Source organism: Columba livia, chromosome 14 (assembly GCF_036013475.1).
Source record: "Columba livia isolate bColLiv1 breed racing homer chromosome 14, bColLiv1.pat.W.v2, whole genome shotgun sequence".
NCBI classification, from domain to species: domain Eukaryota; kingdom Metazoa; phylum Chordata; class Aves; order Columbiformes; family Columbidae; genus Columba; species Columba livia.
The window spans coordinates 18,699,924-18,716,975 of NC_088615.1; the positions used below are offsets into that span (position 1 = coordinate 18,699,924).

Genomic DNA, 17,052 nt, shown 5'->3' on the forward strand with positions numbered 1-17,052 from the left:
GTTTGACTCAATGATCCTAAGGGTCTCTTCCAACCAAAGTGATTCTATGATTCACTAACCCATCCGCAGTGACATCCTCAACTCTCTAGTTCATTCTCAGCGCTTGGGTTATGTCTGAGGAGTTCAGGTGCTTTTTCTGATGCACCAATTTGCTTGTTGACTTCATTTCCGCTGCTTGAGATTTCTTCTGGAATATAATCAGGTGGGGCTGAGCGAGGTAGTACCGTGCTGTTGTGTTGAAGGCCTGATGCTGCGACGGGGAATCTTCCAGCCCTTGGCAGCAAGTACCTCTGGCGTTTGCTGTTTGGACAAGGTTTCTGTGTGATGGGGCACCCACAGGGTGTGATCAGGATGTGGGTGCAGTCAGGGCTGCCCAGCTCCTCTTTGCTCTGACCCCTGAGACAATCTGCAGTTCCTTTGTTCCCGTGACGCAGACGGGAAATCAGTGAATTTAATTGGAAAGGGGTAGGGAGGAGCAGAGTCAGAGACAGCCAGTGAGAAATTCTGCTTCACTATGTGCTCAGAGCAAGGATTAAATTACTGAAGATACGGCCTGGGGGACTAAAGATAGAGGAGTAAACTTTGAGAAAAATGACCAAAGATAGAGCAGTAAACTTTATAAAGAAGGTGTTAAAGAGTCTGTGTTCTCCTTTCCTGTGCTGTTGTCACTTCTCCATCGCGCGGGGCTGATTGCTGTGCTTTCTCCTGGCTAGGATGCCCAAAGCAGGTACCACGTGGGCGTTTGCTATGAGAAAGGCCTTGGAGTGCAGCAGAACCTGGCAGAAGCGATGAAGCACTACCGGCAGTCAGCTGCCGCGGGGAACAGGGACGCCCAGGAGAGGCTGCGGGTGTTGGAAGAGGAGGTGGAAGGTACCGCGGGCAGCGGGGTTGAGGGTTTGTGGGGTTGTGTCATGTTTTGACCCCATAAAAGCGGGGTTGTGGCAAAAAGGAGTCCTCTTTGCTGAACAGAAAGGAACACTTTTCAGTGCTTAGCACTTTTTGCCACCTATTTCCAGTCAAGCTGAAGTGGAGAAGCCATTCCCATAGTATGACGTGTCATTAATACCTTGTTTTAATGTACTTTCAGATGCACAAACAAAGCATCGATTCCCTCCTGGAATAAGAGCGTCTTCTTCCAGCCCCTGTTTCTGGGGTGTTGAGGCTGCAGACCTCCCCAGCAGGCAGCCCGGACAGCCTGCCCTCGCCCTGCCGCACTCCTGGAGCGCAGACGGGCTGCACATGCTGCGGCTCAGCGGCGCGGGATGGAGCGGTGCCCTGCGACACAGGGCGGTGACACTGGAGCTGCAGCACTCGGAGCTGCACCGCTGCTGCTCTTAGAGCAGTGGGTAAGTGAACAGGCAGGCAGAGGGGAAGGCAGTTCTTCTGGGTCTGTGTGGGGCTGGAGAGAGGCTGGCAGTGAGGGGAAGGAGAAAGCTTTCTGTTGATGAACAGGAGCTGATTTTAAATACCAGGGTTTTGAGAATAAACATTGTGATATCTCCTATGCCACTGTGTTGTCTGGCCCTCGACTTTCTGATACAAGGATGTTTCTTATCACAGAATAGTTTTGGTTGGAAGGGACCTTCCCAGCTCCCCCAGTGCCCCCCCTGCCATGAACAGGGACATCTTCCCCAGCTCAGGTTGCTCAGAGCCCCGTCCAGCCTGGCCTGGGATGTCTCCAGGGATGGTTCATCCACCACCTCTCTGCCCAACCTGGGCCAGGCTCTCACCACCCTCAGGGGCAACAGTTTCTTCCTCGTGTCCAGCCTGAATCTCCCTCCTTTAGTGTAAAACCATCACCCCTTGTCCTATCACAACAGGCCATGCTAAAAAGTCTGTCCCCACCTTTTTTATTGGCCCCTTTTAAGTACAGAAGGGTGCAACGACATCTCCCCAGAGCTTCTCTTCTCCAGCTGAACACCCCAGCTCTCTCAGCCTGTCCTCCCAGCAGAGCTGTTCCAGCCTCGGATCATTTCTGGGGCTCCTCTTTCCCCTCTCCAACAGGCCCGTGTCTGTCCTGAGGGCTCCAGCTCTCAGGGGTTGGAGCAAAGAGGACCTGGGCAGCCTTGGCTGCACACACGTCCTCATCACACCCTGTGGGTGCCCTGCTGCAAGCCATGCCACTGCATTTCTATATAGAGCTACATGTAGACTCCACCATGCCATGGTGATGTGATTTGGGGCTGTAATTCCAGTAGCCCTGCACGTTTTGCAGGTGGTCCCCCAGTGAGGTTTACAAGCCACCAAACATATGGTGATGATGGCAGCTAATAGTGATGGGCCTGGCCTGCACTCTCTGAGGCCGTTTGACCTTGCTTCAAGGCTAGCTGTTCCCACTGTGGCTCTGCCACCGGTGCCATCTGGGCTCGTCTCTACATCGCCATGGTGGCACTTTAACCTGCTTTCAAACCTGTGCAAGCGAGAGTGAATTCAGGTTTTTGTGGGATATGGCTTATGGATCCACCTGCATCTGGTGAGAGTAAGGGCTGTCCTCAGTTGTCTTTGTCCTACACTCCCCTGTTATTATTCCTCCAGCTCTGACAGCGAGCTTCTCCCATGGGAGCACCCCTTTGAGTCACGATCAGCAAAGTTTGCTTCAAAATGTATGTTGTGCATGTTTGCTGAGCACGCCAGCTCATTTTCACTCAAGTGGATAAGGGATGCTCCCAGCGGGCAGACAGCGGCAAGCAGCTGGGATGATAATTTCTTCCACTGGGGCAGCTGAAGCCGGAAAAAGACATTTGTCCACACCAGTTTAAACTGGTTCAAGGGCATCTGTACAAACTGTCGGGCTTCCTGTAGCCATGGTGCTTTGTGTAGATCGGGCTCTGAAAAACAAAGGCAAGGGCCCCATCCTGAGTGCGCTGTGGTCTCCATTCAGCAAGGGAGGGGCACAGCCAGAGCTCGGCACATCTGAGATTGTTCTCCTAGTCTGGTCCCTCCTTCTGCTCAGACCAGACTTTCTTAGACCATTTCCTTTATCAAGCAGGATACAATTAGCAGGAAATTCCTCGGGTGGATTTCCTACGCTGTGATAATCCACAGCACGCTTACACATTGGTCAGAACAGGATGGGGGAAAGGGTTGAGGGGGTTGAAAGCAGTTTGCAGAATCAGGAAACTGAACTAAGAGAGGAATTTGTCTCCTTTTTCATCTTATTATAATGTATTTTTGTGTAGAGGTTGTCCTTCAACAGACACATCAAAGCATGTTTCCAGAGGAAGGTGTGAGGTTGTGCCGTGTGTTTGCTCTCTGTGTGCGTTCCCAAGACGCAGAGGAATCCCGTAGAGCTGCATCTCCTCCCTCATAGTTTGCACAGCTGCATCGCAGTGAGAATATGGCTCGTTGTCATTGTTTTGGTGCAAGAGCCCGTTTTGTTTGTGAAGCAGAACAGCCAGACATTTCTCTTAGCAGCGCAGCAGTGTGAGCAGGCTGGGGCAAAGCCATCCATGTCGTTTATTGCCAGCCATGGGGTCACCTGTAAAGCATTTTGAAGACTCCAGATATAACAGTGGGTATTTCTGATATTAAAGAGTCTACCTGGGGAAATCTTACTCTGTTGCTTTTGCTGCTTGATACCAAAAGCAGCACAAAGGGATAACTTTCTCAATTTACTCTGTGTTAAATTATCTGTGTGATTATCTGGCACTATGGCTCATGTGTGTACACTGAAAGCAGGGCAGCATCACCTCTGGGTGCATGGAAAAGGAATGCAGGTCAAATACCCTTGAGATTCTCCAGGATCACAGCTACTGGGTCCTGCTGCGTGTTCTTTTTCAACCTAGTAGTAAAGATGAAAGGCAGAAGTACTGCTCTCATCTGCACAGCCGCTTTCCCAGCACGCCCCACATTTGTTCAGCTGTTTGTGTCACAGTCGGGAGACACAAACTAAGGTACAGAAGGGCCCCTGTGTGCGCGATCCAGGAGCACTTCCCTGCGCCCCTGCACCGCTCTGTGAGCCTCCGAACGCACCCCGGGTGCTTGTGCTGCTGGTTCCTTCTGTTCTCTGCGAGTGCAAATCCCCACGGTTTACAGCACCCTGTGCTTCTGCCTCTCGCTAATATCTGTGTCTTCGTTTTCCTACACGTACTATTATCCTAAAACTGTCTTATAGCTCATGTACCTAGAGCTCAACGTGAAAACCCACAATATGGTCAAAGCTTGTGAGTGAATATTTCAAAACAGCGTTTTCACGCTTCCCTTTTCCCAGGTTACCTTTGGCAGACTCCAGCCATCTGCTGTCTGCGTCGGGGCAAGGGCTGGGCTCCGAAATCCAGCGGCCGCCACAGAGCGCCTGGAGAGGGAAACGTGGGCACCTCGTGCAGCCGGAGCAGAGATGCCGGAGCAGAAGTGCTGATTTTAGGGCGTTTTACAAAACGCCCAGTTCATAGCGGTAGAACCACAACAGCTGAAAGGATCGGAGGGAGACAACAGATCTCCCTTTCTGAGCTGCCACTTTAGGCTTTCTGCAGATACATCGTTACATCACCTACAGTGCACATTGTAGTGTTAGAAAAAAAACAGTTTTATTTAAATAAGAACTGAGATCCTGGAGCCAAACTCTGCAGCATCTTGCAAAGTCCATGACTGCAGTGTTTTATCGCTCGTGTTGCACAGTCTATAATCACGTGGCTGTAGCTGTGCTGTGGTTAATCTAACAACCCCCCCAAGCTGTCCTGCCCTGGGTGTAAAGGACCCTCCTGCTGTTATGTGACATGATGGTGAAGTGGAAGGTGAGGGTGGAAGAGGAGGAAAGCTGGGACAGCAGGACCCGGCAGGGAAAAGGGAGCTAAACAAGGTGAAATCAGTTGTGGAGAAATTTGATGGGGTGAGGCAAAGGAGGAAATACACCTGTCACGATCAGTTGAGATTTGGGTGATACAGTGACCCCACTAAAGAACACGTGTGCACCCCAAACGCTGGAAGACGCTCTGTCTTGACTCTTCTCTCCTTCTCACAGCCGCCAAGCTGCCTACAGAACAGGAGCGCTGTCGTCCAGCCCGAGGCTCTTCCCACGTGCCGACAGCTGCCGCAGGAGCCCCGAGCTCGTTTCGTTGTGGACTTGGACCTTCTGGGACAAAATCATTTCAAAGAGGGTGCTCATTTCTGAAAGGAAGGTGCTGGCCAACCTCGTCCCGGCGGCGTTCGAGTCAGCCCCGGCGCCTTTGCCGAAGGTCTCGAAGGTGCGCGGTTTCTCCTCCCTTGTGGCGTCCTCGTCCTGCGGCGAGTGTGGCGAGTCGGGGCAGAAGACGTTGTCCTTGTAGCTGCCAGCGAGCGGCAGGGAGAGCCGAGCCACCCAGGCCGGGTCCGCGGCCGTCAGCCTCTTGAGGGCCAGCTCTGGAGGAGGGAAACAACAGCTGGTGAGACACGGAGCAGAGGAGAGCACGGGAAAGAAGGGAAAAACAAATGTTAAAGGGGGAAAAAACACGAGGAGACTTCCTGAAATCAGCCGTGAGAGGGCTAATTGTTAGCAGGTCTAGGGATAAGCCACCAGCAGCTTAAAAACCAAAGTAGAACTGGTTCAAAACCCCTGTGTTTTTTGTTTTATTTTGGAGTTTCTTTGTTGCTTTGTTTTGTTTTGTTTTTAATATAATAACCATTAGGATCACTTTGCTGTTTCATTTCTCGCAGCCTCAAGTGGCACTTCACTAAAGTGTTAGCAGAGCCAGAGAAAGCGAGGGTTTGGGGCTGGCCGAAGGGGGGAGGACAATGGAAAGCTTTCGGGGGGAAGTATCAGAGGGAAAAAAGGTCACTAGTGAACTTCCCTTCAGGGTCACTCTGGGGTGGGAATTTGCTGCTAAGCAGGAATATTGAGACCAAAAAATAATGGGTTATTGTGAAAACAATAATAACAGCAGTAGAATGAAATTCTGCATTATAAAATGCACAGCTGGATGGTTGAAGTCTAGTAACGAAAAATTGAGCTATAAAGTAGTTGTTCGTCAATTGGGAGCAGCTGAGGAGCAGCGGGAGCCTGGTGTGGGTGTTGGCTGCCGGCTCGTTAATGTACCAATAATGTGATTCTGCCCCAAAATGAGCAAATGAAATCACACAATGTGTTGGTCAAGGTATTCCCTGGTGGCGTGAAGACATATCCGTGGTATTGTTACTAGGTCTGGTGAGACCTGATTAGGAGTATTACATCCAAATCTGATTATCCACCCGTAGGAAAGAGGATCTGTAATGACAGAATTGCAGAGAAACATGTTGAGATGAAAACAGGGGTGAGTCCAGGCTTATGTGCTGGAGACCCCAAGAGACAAGGCTTGCTTAGCCTAAGGAAGCCAGTCCTAACTGGGGATCTGACTGCAACCTGTCGTTATTTTGATGAGATAAGCACCGACAAAGGAAATATTCATGCTTAAAATAGTGCTGGCAAAAGAAGAAGTGATTAAAACTGTGAATAAACACGCTGGAAATGAAAGGAAGGACCCCATAGCAGGGTGAGCCTGGAATAGCGGCAGGGAAGGAAACGGGGGTGCTTGTTGTTAAAGTAGAGCTCTGCCGTTGGTAAACAAGCCTCCGTGATGAGTCGCACGGGTGCTGCTGTGTCATTGTCACAGCGGAACCAAGACCCGCGGGAAGGCTGGAGGCCACCACTGGCTTTGGGAAACACCTTGAGCCAGAGAGCGACAAACAAATAACTGGGGTCTGGACGTGAAACACCAAATATCGCAGCAGTCCCAAGCAGACGGCAAGAGCTGCGGTCATTATTATGTGGCTCTTACTTATAAAGTGACCTCCGAAAGGAGGGTCCCCACACTTGTGCTGCATCCAGAGGATGATCATAGAATCCTTTTGGTTGGAAAAGATCCTTAAGATCGAGTCCAACCATAACCTAAATCTAGCGCTAACCCATGTCCCTAAGAACCTTGTCTAAATGCCTTTTAAACCCCTCCAGGGATGGGATAGTCAGTGCCCTGCCACAGCCTGGGACACGGGCTCCTCGGTCAGTGCCTGGTCAATCACCAAGACAGGTCTCCTTCCTCAGCCAACTAAGAATTTAGTCCTTTTTCTCTGAAAACCAACCCTGCCCTGGAGTGGGTATGGTGGGGGTGAGGGCTGGGATTCAAAACCTGGTCAGGAGAGAAAGGCAGATCAAGCAGTTTGATTTCGTTTTGGCTGAAGACCCAAAGTTGCTTGTGTTGCTTGACTTTCAGAATTTCTTTCCGCAATCTCAGTATTTTCTTTCAGTCACAGTGACTGTTCCTTACGAGGTCTCCCAAGCCTGCCGAAATCCCACATTTCTGCCCTAAAACATCCACAGTTCTCTCTTCCTCAGTCTGCAAGAAGCTGCTGCCCCGCTGCCTTCCCCGAGCATCTGATACTGCAGCTCTGGAGCAGCGCACAACAGTCTAAGCCGAGACTGTAGGCTGCTGGTCCTTTGACCATCAAACCTTGTAATTAGCTATGTTTAATTTGACCAATAACTCTTTACTGCCTTACTTTAATGGCATTTGGGGCCTTTTTTGTTTTTATAATGAATAAAGTTCTATCTCTCCACTGCTGCTGCGTGTTTCTGGCGGGGTACAGGTGTTAATGCACACTGAGCGCTGGGAGTTCAGCCCGTGGCTCGACGCTCTGCGCAAACACCCGAGAGCTGCCTGGGATGCATCAATAGCACCGTTTTCCCCGCCGCGAACAGCACAAAGACCCAGACAGCTGTTGTGATGCTCCTCGGCACAAGCGGCGCTTCCTTCCTCCCCCTCGCAGGATGCAAGTCCACGGCTCTGTTTGTGTTTGGAGAGGAGGAAGGAGCCCGGCAGCTCCGGCGTCTGCGCTCCGGCGCCTTTTTGGGAAGGTCTGGGCTCATGGTTAAGATTATTTTTCACCGCAGGGCAGCCTCTTTCATCATGTCCAGCGCTACCGCACGGGCAGAGAGCCACACCAGCATCGCCACTGGAGTTCGCTCTGAAATGCTGGACAAAAGGGTTGGTTGGTTGGTTGGTTTCCTCTCAAATCCAAGCAGCATGGGAGATGGCACTTCATGGCTATGCCTGGCCATAACACAGGATGCTCCCTGGATCCAAGACAGATCTGAGCAAATCCACCAGCCCCTTTACCAGGACCAGTGCACCCATGGGATGGAGCTGGGCACCTCATCGCGCCCTGCTTGTGGCTGCAGGGCTTTAAATCCGCGGGAGCTTGCAGCTCTCCTTTCACCCAGCCTTCCCTTCATTTGCTGGAATAAAAGGGCAGGGAGGCAAACGGGGAGAAGCAGCGTGGTTCTCTAAGAGCCAGCACAGAAAACACCCGATCTGGGAATTAAAAGACCAACAGCAGCAAACCTCAATGAGCTCCTCTCGCTGTGGAGGAGCGCAGAGGCTCCACAATGAAATTTCTGCTACAGGACATGAGTCAGCCCAACTCTTTCAAATTGAAATGCCAGTAGAGGAGATTATTTAGAACGAATCAATAAAAGGAACATGTAGAAAATGTCAGGCCCAGATGGTATTCACCCCAGAGTGCTAGAGGAACTCAGATATGAAATTGCTTGGTTTATTAACTGCTGTTCGTTAACTACTGCTTCAAATGGATGTGGTGTCAGAGGAAGGGAAGGTGGAAAGTGTGACATGAGTTTTTAAGTGTGTGAAGGTGAATCCAGTGCAGACCCATAGAAATCATTACATGCAGATCCCCGAGTCCCTGCTATTCGAACGTGAACTGATGTGACACTTGCAAGGTGAGGAACTGAGTTTTGCAAATTTGTTGGTGTCTTTGGAAGAGGAAGGCGGAGGATCCTGGTTGACAGGGGACATCTGAGCTTGCAGAAGAGCCCCAGCCAGGCACACAGGGGGCCTGAGCTGTCCCCAAATTAACAGCTAGGTTCTATCAGGGACCAATAGGTGTTAATAGCTGGGAAGCAAGGGTAGGAATAAATAATCTTCCCTGCAAAGGGAAGTCATTAGTGGAGTCCCAGAGCGTCTGTTCAACATAGTGATAAATGATGTGGAGAAATGGCTGCGGTTGGTGTTGACTCCACTAAAACACACAACATAAAAGCAAAAGGTTGCTGAAGGACCTGATAATACTGAGGGGCATGAGCGAAATGTAGCCATGGGTTTCTGTTTCACCAACTGCTGGATAATTGTCATGGGGAAGGACATGTCGCATATTGACCCTCCCACCATGCAGAGGAGGGATTTGGGAGTCACCATGAACAGTTTGGTAACATGGAGCTTGGACAGGAATGAAGACAGGAATGAAGAACAAACCAAAGACCTCCTTATACCACCAGTGCTGATGTATCCCAAACACCATGCACCGTTCTGATCAGCACATCTCAATAAAGATAAAATTATTAACAGGGTGGTCAGAGATGAGGCTGAATCAGCCTGGTAGGAAATAGAATGGGACTCAAAGTGTATAACATCTTCAGAGACTCAACAGGGACAATCTTTACCTTTCTCACTCTGCATGGACCAGGACATCGTGAAACAAAGGGGCTGGGGTCAGCCTGGGAAGCAGTTCACATGGTGCACAGTTAAACTGGACCTCACCTCTACGCAACAACACAGGTCAACCTCACAAATCAGCTCAACAGCAGCAGGTATACCCATGGCAAAGATCTACCAGGAGTGATTAAGCACATGAAACCAATCCAACGTCAAGCTCAGCAAGTCCCTTTGCTGTAAACTGCCTGGTTCCAAAAGCACAAGAAGGTCCGCCCATGCTGCCCCAAGCATCTGCCACTCTCAGAGCCACCCTAGGACATGAGAAGTCCCCTGGCTTGCCACAGGCCAGCCAGTTTTATCTTCTGAAAATGGGATTAGTGTGTTGTCTGAGGAGATCCCGCTGCTGGAACCTCCCACCAGCCCCAGCGAGGCCACCTCACCTGCCTGCGGCTCCAGGAGGGTCTCCAGCTCCTCTCCCACCAGCTGCTGCACGGACAGCTCGAACGCGCTCTCCGAGTCGCGGTCCTCCGCCTCGCTCTCGCCGTGCCCGCTGTCCTTCGTGCTCAGGCAGTCGGCGTCCAGCCCCGCGGCCCTGCCAGGGACAGAGCACCCGCGTCACACGTCAGCCCTCGGCACCCTGCCCCGGCCGTTCCTGTGAAGGTGGTTGCCTTCATCCCCCAAAAAATGACCCGGAGATGGGGTATGAGCTTCCTCCCAGCACCAAAGGCATAATTAATTATTTTAGTCCTCATCAATTAATGAGTTTATGGGGTTTTTAAAAAACACAAGAACAAAAGGGCTGCGATCAGGAGTGCCATGGACCCTCTGAGGACTGGGCCCTGCTGGGTGCTGGGCTGCACATGGCGCTGTTCCACATTTCTTGTCCTACAGGGTTTTTATCCTTCTGCAGGGAGTTCCTGAGCAAACAGGGAGCTGTGGCTCCTTGTGAACTCTGAGGAGCTGCCCGTGTGCAGGACCAGGCCAGAAGCATCACAACCCAGAACAGCTCTCCCTCCCTCTCCATCCTCTGCAGATGGAGATGCTGATGAGGAGGGTGAAGAAAGGTGTGTCTGCCCATGGCCTGGGTAGCTGGGGACTGGGGGGGACCATGGTGAGGTGGTGATTAAGCCCAGGCATCCTCAGGAGCGTTCACCCAGAGATGTCAACAGCATAATGTAGTGGGAACACCATAAAGTTTGTGGGAACATCGTCAGCACGCAGCTAGGATATGTCGGTCCTTCACAGAATCACAGAATCCCAGAACATCAGGGTTTGAAGGGCCCTGGAAAGCTCATCCAGTGCAATCCCCCCATGGAGCAGGAACACCCAGATGAGGTTACACAGGAAGGTGTCCAGGCGGGTTGGAATGTCTGCACAGAAGGAGACTCCACAACCCCCCTGGGCAGCCTGGGCCAGGCTCTGACACCCTCACTGGGAAGAAGTTTCTGCTCATATTTAAGTGGAACCTCCTGTGTTCCAGTTCGCACCCATTGCCCCTTGTCCTACCATTGGTTGTCACCAGAAGAGCCTGGCTCCATCCTCCTGACACTCCCCCTTTCCATACTGATCCCCAGGAATGAGTCCCCCCTCAGTCTCCTCTTGTCCAGCTCCAGAGCCCCAGCTCCCTCAGCCTTTCCTCACACGGGAGATGCTCCACTCCCTCCAGCATCTTGGTGGCTGCGCTGGACTCTCTCCAGCAGTTCCCTGTCCTGCTGGAACTGAGGGGCCACAACTGGACACAATATTCCAGGTGTGGTCTCCCCAGGGCAGAGCAGAGGGGCAGGAGAACCTCTCTGACCTACTGACCACCCCCTTCTAACCCACCCCAGGTACCATTGGCTTCCTGGCCACAAGGGCCCAGTGCTGGCTCATGGTCACCCTGCTGTCCCCAGGACCCCCAGGTCCCTTTCCCCTACACTGCTCTCTAATAGGTCATTCCCCACCTTACACTGGAACCTGGGGTTGTTCCTGCCCAGATTCAAGACTCTACACTTGCCCTTGTTATATTGCATTAAATGTTTCCCCGCCCAACTCTCCAGCCTGTCCAGGTCTCTGATGGCAGCACAGCTTCCAGTGTCACCACTCCTCCCAGCTTGGTGTCACCAGCAAACTTGCTGACAGTCACTCTATTCCCTCATCCAAGTCGTTGATGAATACATTGAACAATCCCGGCCCCAGCACTGCCCCTGAGGCACTGCACTGGATACAGGCCTCAGCTGGACTCTGCCCCATTGACCACGACTCTCTGGCTTCTTCCCTTCAGCCAGTTCACAGTCACCTCACTGCCCGCTCATCCAGACCGCACTCCCCCAGTTCAGCTGTGAGGATGCTGTGGGACACTGTGCCAAATGCTTTACTGAAGTCAAGGTAGGCTACATCCACTGCTCTTCCCATCCCTGCTAGCGCCTCCCTCACAAAGCCCATGGACAGATGACCTGAACTCATGTCAACAGGCAACAGCATCTCTAAGAAAGCACCCGGAGCCACGAGAAAATGCTTTTTTGTGCTGCTGCCTCCAAAGCTGGAACCCTCTGTGCTCATGAGTGCACGTTTCCATCGCACATTGGTGTTCCCCAGCAAGGCTGGCCAGACTTCCTGGCTGCAGGGGAGCTCAGGTGGGTATGGAAGGAGCTACCAAAGGAAGGAGGCAAAGAGCAGCGCTGGATACCAATGGGGAGGCAGGACCAGAGGAGCCCAGCCATCTCCTGAAGGGAGGACCTGCCTCCCCAAATTCCAGTCAGCAATACCAGGGATGAGGTTTTGCCTTGTGCATCTTCTGCTCTGGTGTCTCCTGCCCTTGGAGGCTCTTGGGGCCAGCAGGGCTGGAGCAGAGGGGCAACGGGCACAGACTGAAACACAGGAGGGTCCATCTGAACATGAGGAGAAACTTGTTTGCTAGGAGGTGCCAGAGCCTGGCCCAGGCTGCCCAGAGCGGGTGTGGAGTCTCCTTCTCTGAGACATTCAAACCCCCTGGACCCACCTGTGTGATCTGCTCTGTGACCCTGCGTGAGCAGGTGGGGCTGGGGATCTGCAGAGCTCCTGCAACCCAGCCAGGCTGGGATTCTATGAGAGGCAGCAGAGCCGTGGAGAACCAGGCTCAGGGAAGGGAAGGGCTGAGTCCCAGCCTTACCTGCTGCTGTTCTTGGCCGTGTACTTGTTTCCCCGGTGGTTGGTTTTGGGCTGGAACTGGCCCTGGTGCAGCAGGGAGAGCAGCTGGGAGATTTGCTGTAAGGCAGGAAAAGCCTGTTGAGCCCCGGCGAGCGCCGCTCAAGCTGCTTCCTGCCAGGACGTCCCCTCCGAGCCCCCCCGGCCTTTTTATAGTGTTTCCTCCTCCTGCAGATGGTTCAGCATCCCCATGTGGGGGGAAAAACAATGGCCGGGCAGCCCACCTGGCCCTGGCACCGTCTCTGCCTGTCGTTCTTGCGCACACGCTCTCCCGGGGAAGTGCCCATAGGGTTGTCCCCTTCTCTGTGTGACAGCCATCCCCACCCCATCCTGGTGGGCACGGGGGGACCCTGCCCGTGGTGGGGTGGCTGTTCATCACATCCAGCTCCCACTCCTGAGGCAGCTCTGCCCAGGGCTGGGAGAAGAAACCAACCAAGGACCATCAGGTCGCATGTTCCCACCACCCCAGGGTGCGCAAGACCAGGGTGAACAAGAATTTCTGGGGGTCCACACCTTCGGCAACACGTGGGGCAGCTCCTACCTGCACCGGGGGCGACTCCATGGCGAACTCCCCGGTGGGGCTCTGCTCCGCCAGTGCCACCAGCGACAGCCGGACCAGGCTCCTGAGGATGTGCTGGTGGGGCTGGGGCTGCTCGGATCCCCCCGTGCCCCTGGGTGGGCTGGGTGGCAGTGGGGACTGTCCCACAGGCCCCTGCGGTGGCTTCACCAAGCTCCTGCAGTGCGGAGGCGCGTCCAGGGGGCTTGCAGCCTCTTTGCCCAGATTTTTGGGTCTGTGGGGCTGGCAGGGCCGGCGCTGCGGGATGGGCAGGCTGAAGGTCCCCTGGAGCTCATCTGAGTCTTTCTGGGTCCTCTGGTTTCTCAGGGTCCTGTAGAGAGTGGGGGTGAGGTGGAGGGGAGCCTGCGGGGAGGCCCCTGGTGCGGGGGCGGCTGTGCCGGGCAGATCGCCCTGGCAGGGCCGGGGGGGCTCAGCCTCCCGGGGGCGGCCCCGCAGCAGCGGGACCAGGTGGATGTCGGCCTTCTGGATCTGCCTGTGCGGCTTCTTGAGCTGCGGCTGCCTGCGGGCGTCCTCGGCCTCCCGGCAGTTGTAGGCCATGCCGTCCTTCTTCTCCTTTTTGCGTAAGGACAGGGTCAAAGCCACCAGGAGGAGGCAGCCACCCAGGACAGTGGCCAGGCAGATCACGGCCACCACCGAGGGGCTCGGCCACGCAGGTCCCCAGGCTGAGATTTTGGAGAACGCCCCATGGTGCCGGAAAACCAAGCGGACCCGGGCCATGGCATGCAGGGGGATGTCCCCGCCGTCACTCACCCGGACCACCAGCTCCCGCTCGCTGCCGGCGAGGCTGCTGGCGTTGCTGGCATTGAGGAAGAGCTGCCCCAAAAGAGGGTCCAGGATGAAGAGCCCAGCATCATCCCCACCCACCAGATCATACCGGAGAGCCCCATTGATGCCAGAGTCCACGTCCCTGGCTGTGATGGTGAAGAGGAGCGGGGCTCCGGTGCACGATGAGAGTGTTGCATTCGTCACCGCTGCAGTCCCTTGAGTGCTCCTGTTCCTGGGAGCCACCCAGAAGCACCCCGTCTCCGCATTGACCAGGACAGAGAGCGTGGCCGCACCTCCCACCAGCACCGGTGCGGTGATGACGGGCGCGTTGTCGTTCCGGTCGAGCACATCCAGCCTGATGGAGACACTGGACGCCAGCTTGGGGTGACCACCATCCTCCGCAGTCACCAGGAACTCCAGGCTTCTCACCTGCTCGTAATCAAAAGCTTGGAGGGCAAAAACATCCCCAGTGGTGGGGTCGATAGAGACCAGACCGGAAGTGGAGGAATCCAGGATGCTGTAGGTGATTTTTCCATTGAAACCCAGGTCAGGGTCAGTGGCACGGACGGTGAGCAAGAAGGCAGGTGCTTTGCTGTTCTCGGCAACGGCGGCCTCGTAGGTGGCCTTCTCGAAGGAGGGAGCATTGTCGTTGACGTCGCTGATGCAGATGGTGAGGTGCTTCAGCACTGCCAAGGAGAGGTCACCGTGGTCCCGCGCCTCCAGCGTCAGGTTGTACTCGGCGCGCAGCTCCCTGTCCAGCACATCGTTGGTCATCAGCACGTAGCTGTGGCTGTTGGTCCTCTTCAGCCTGAAGTGCTCATACCCCTGACTGAGGGAGCAATGCACTTGCCCGTTGCTTCCCGAGTCAGGGTCGCTGGCCGTCACCAGAGCCACAAAGCTGTCTTTGGGGAGCGCTTCGGAGAGCACGGGTGCCCGCGTGGCCCAGGTGACGTGGACATTGGGAGCATTGTCGTTGACGTCCAGGACTTTGACCAGGATCTTGCAGTGCGCTGGGATGGGGTTGGCACCCAGGTCCCGGGCTTGCACATCCAGCTCATAGGCGTGGGTCTCCTCATAGTCCAGTGGGTGCTTCAGGATGACGCTGCCTGTGCGGGCATCGATGCCAAAAGCGCTCAGCACCTCCGGGGGTGCGTGTCTGCTCAGGCTGTACTCAATCTCCCCATTGGGGCCCTGGTCGGGGTCGGTGGCTGTGACCGTCACGAGGAGGGTCCCGGGCAGAGCATCCTCCGGAACGTCTACTGTCAAAGAGTTCTCTGCAAAGACGGGGCTATTATCATTGGAGTCAAGGACAATGACTTTAATTAAAGCGGTACCTGATTTCGGTGGCTCCCCATGATCAGTGGCCGTCAGTACAAGGTCGAAGGAGGAGTGCAGCTCCCGGTCCACTTCTTTAACCACGACGAGCTCCGCGTGCCTCGTGCCGTCGGAGCTGGAGACGACATCCAGAGCAAAGTGCTCGCTGCGGGACAGGGCGTAGGAGCAGCGGGCGTTGGTGCCGGCATCGGCGTCCAGGGCTCGGTCCAGCGGGATCCGCGTCCGCAGGGACGCACTCTCCGACATCTCCAGCTCCAGCTCAGGCGTGGGGAACCGCGGCGCGTTGTCATTGACGTCCAGCACTTGAATCTCCACGTGGATGAGCGCCAGGTTTCGGGCGGCCAGCACGTCGAACGAGACCCAGCAGGGATCACTGTGCCGGCACAGCTGCTCCCTGTCCACCCGCCCGGCTGTGCTGAGCACCCCATCCCCACTCCCCACGTGCAGCGGGAACCTCCCGGGGGTCTCCATCAGCTGGAAGGTGTCCGCTGCCTCGCCGCTCTCTCCCCCCTCAAAATGCTCGGCCAGTGTCCCGATCACGGTTCCCAGTGGCACCTCCTCGAACACCCGGTACCGCACTGTGACCGTGGCCACCTCCTGGGCATCAGTGCAGAGGAACAGGCACCAGCACAGGGCTGGGAGGTGCAGCGCAGAGCGGCTCAGCAGCAGCATGCTGCCTGTGGCTCCCACCACCCCGGCGTGCTGCCGATGGCTGCCCAAATCGTCCTTATGGCGACTGTGAGGCCTCAGCATCCTCTGCCACCTCCAAGTCCCAGAAGCACCAGCCACCGCTTGGAAAGGAGGAGAAACGGTGAGCGAGTCCCGTGGTTGTCCCTTGCCATGCCATGGCCAGGAGCAGCTGTGCCTGGGCTGGAACGCTCAGCCCAGAGCAGAGGGGACGGCCACCGCCGCAGCTTCGGCCGGGGAACAGCATCCGTCCCTCCGTCCGTCTGTCCGGGAGGTGGACCAGCCGTGTTTCCTATGGAAACCCCACCTACAGGAAAAGGGAGGAGCAGGCTGGGGTGGGGGCTGGTGGGGCAGCTCCCTCCCCAGCTGGGAGAGGTGTGGAAGTGCCCTTGGGTTCCAGCCTGCAGGGACCATCACTGCTGCCCGCTGCCACCTGCACAATGCATTTTACAGAAGATGCGATTCCTGCAGACAGTCCCTGACCCACCCGCAGGGCCCAGGAAGATGTCTGCAGTGACCATGGACTTCTGCTCCTGCCTTACCCCACAGCCTTGTTCCCCACATTGTTCAATTTCTGATGTACTCTGATTTATTTTCATTTTGTCTAAACCCAGCGTGTAATCCCCAGTCCTTGCTCTGCCTTTTGTTGTCTATTTGGAGGGCAACGCGCCCACGTCACCTTTTCCAGCGCATGGCTTTTGATTATGTCACTGCTTCGTTTTCATCTGGACACATCAAAATGAGTTAATGAGTCACTGGGAGAGTTGCCACATCAAACACAGGAAGATGGGCACAAGGGAAGAAAGGCGGCTCTGGCAGATGCGAGCGGTGTCCTGTCAGACCCCTCCCCATCCTCTGTGTCCGTCTGTCCTGGCCAGCTCCCCCATCTTGTCACACGCTCTGTCCCTGACTCAGCTTTGCTTTGGTTTCCCCAGCGTCACTCCTCACCCAGTGCTGATTCGGCACCACCACGTCCCTGCTATGGCTTATTTCATCCTGGCCCAGGCTGGCCAGAGAGGTGGTGGATGAACCATCCCTGAGACATCCCAGGCCAGGCTGGACGGGGCTCTGAGCAATCTGAGCTGGGGAAGATGTCCCTGCTCATGGCAGGGGGGGCACTGGGGGAGT

General features: G+C 54.9%; 2 protein-coding genes across 4 annotated transcripts in view; one reads left to right on the forward strand and one right to left on the reverse strand.

Annotated features, from left to right (window-relative positions):
• The window catches only part of DELE1 (DAP3 binding cell death enhancer 1), a 22,566-nt gene extending 15,063 nt beyond the window's left edge, over positions 1–7,503 (forward strand). The window contains exons 10-12 of the mRNA XM_065030323.1: positions 714–870; positions 1,088–1,346; positions 4,961–7,503. Of these exons, the coding sequence (XP_064886395.1) occupies positions 714–870; positions 1,088–1,338 (408 nt within the window). The 3' untranslated portion in view covers positions 1,339–1,346; positions 4,961–7,503. The remainder of the gene's footprint in view (positions 1–713; positions 871–1,087; positions 1,347–4,960) is intronic.
• On the reverse strand, positions 4,502–16,208 carry PCDH12 (protocadherin 12). 3 transcript variants are annotated; one of them, XM_065030322.1, is made up of 5 exons: positions 14,012–16,205; positions 13,102–13,447; positions 12,526–12,620; positions 9,836–9,987; positions 4,502–5,337 (listed from the first exon to the last, which is right to left on the reverse strand). In XM_065030322.1, the coding sequence occupies exons 1-5, from the start codon at positions 15,988–15,990 to the stop codon at positions 4,973–4,975; spliced, it is 2,937 nt and encodes a 978-aa protein (XP_064886394.1). In that variant the 5' UTR covers positions 15,991–16,205; the 3' UTR covers positions 4,502–4,972. The 3 variants fall into 3 exon arrangements, with proteins under 3 accessions (XP_064886394.1, XP_005503626.3, XP_064886393.1); XM_005503569.4 differs by having other exon boundaries at positions 13,102–16,206; XM_065030321.1 differs by lacking the exon at positions 12,526–12,620 and having other exon boundaries at positions 5,151–5,337; positions 13,102–16,208.
• Between the last annotated feature and the right edge of the window lie 844 nt (positions 16,209–17,052).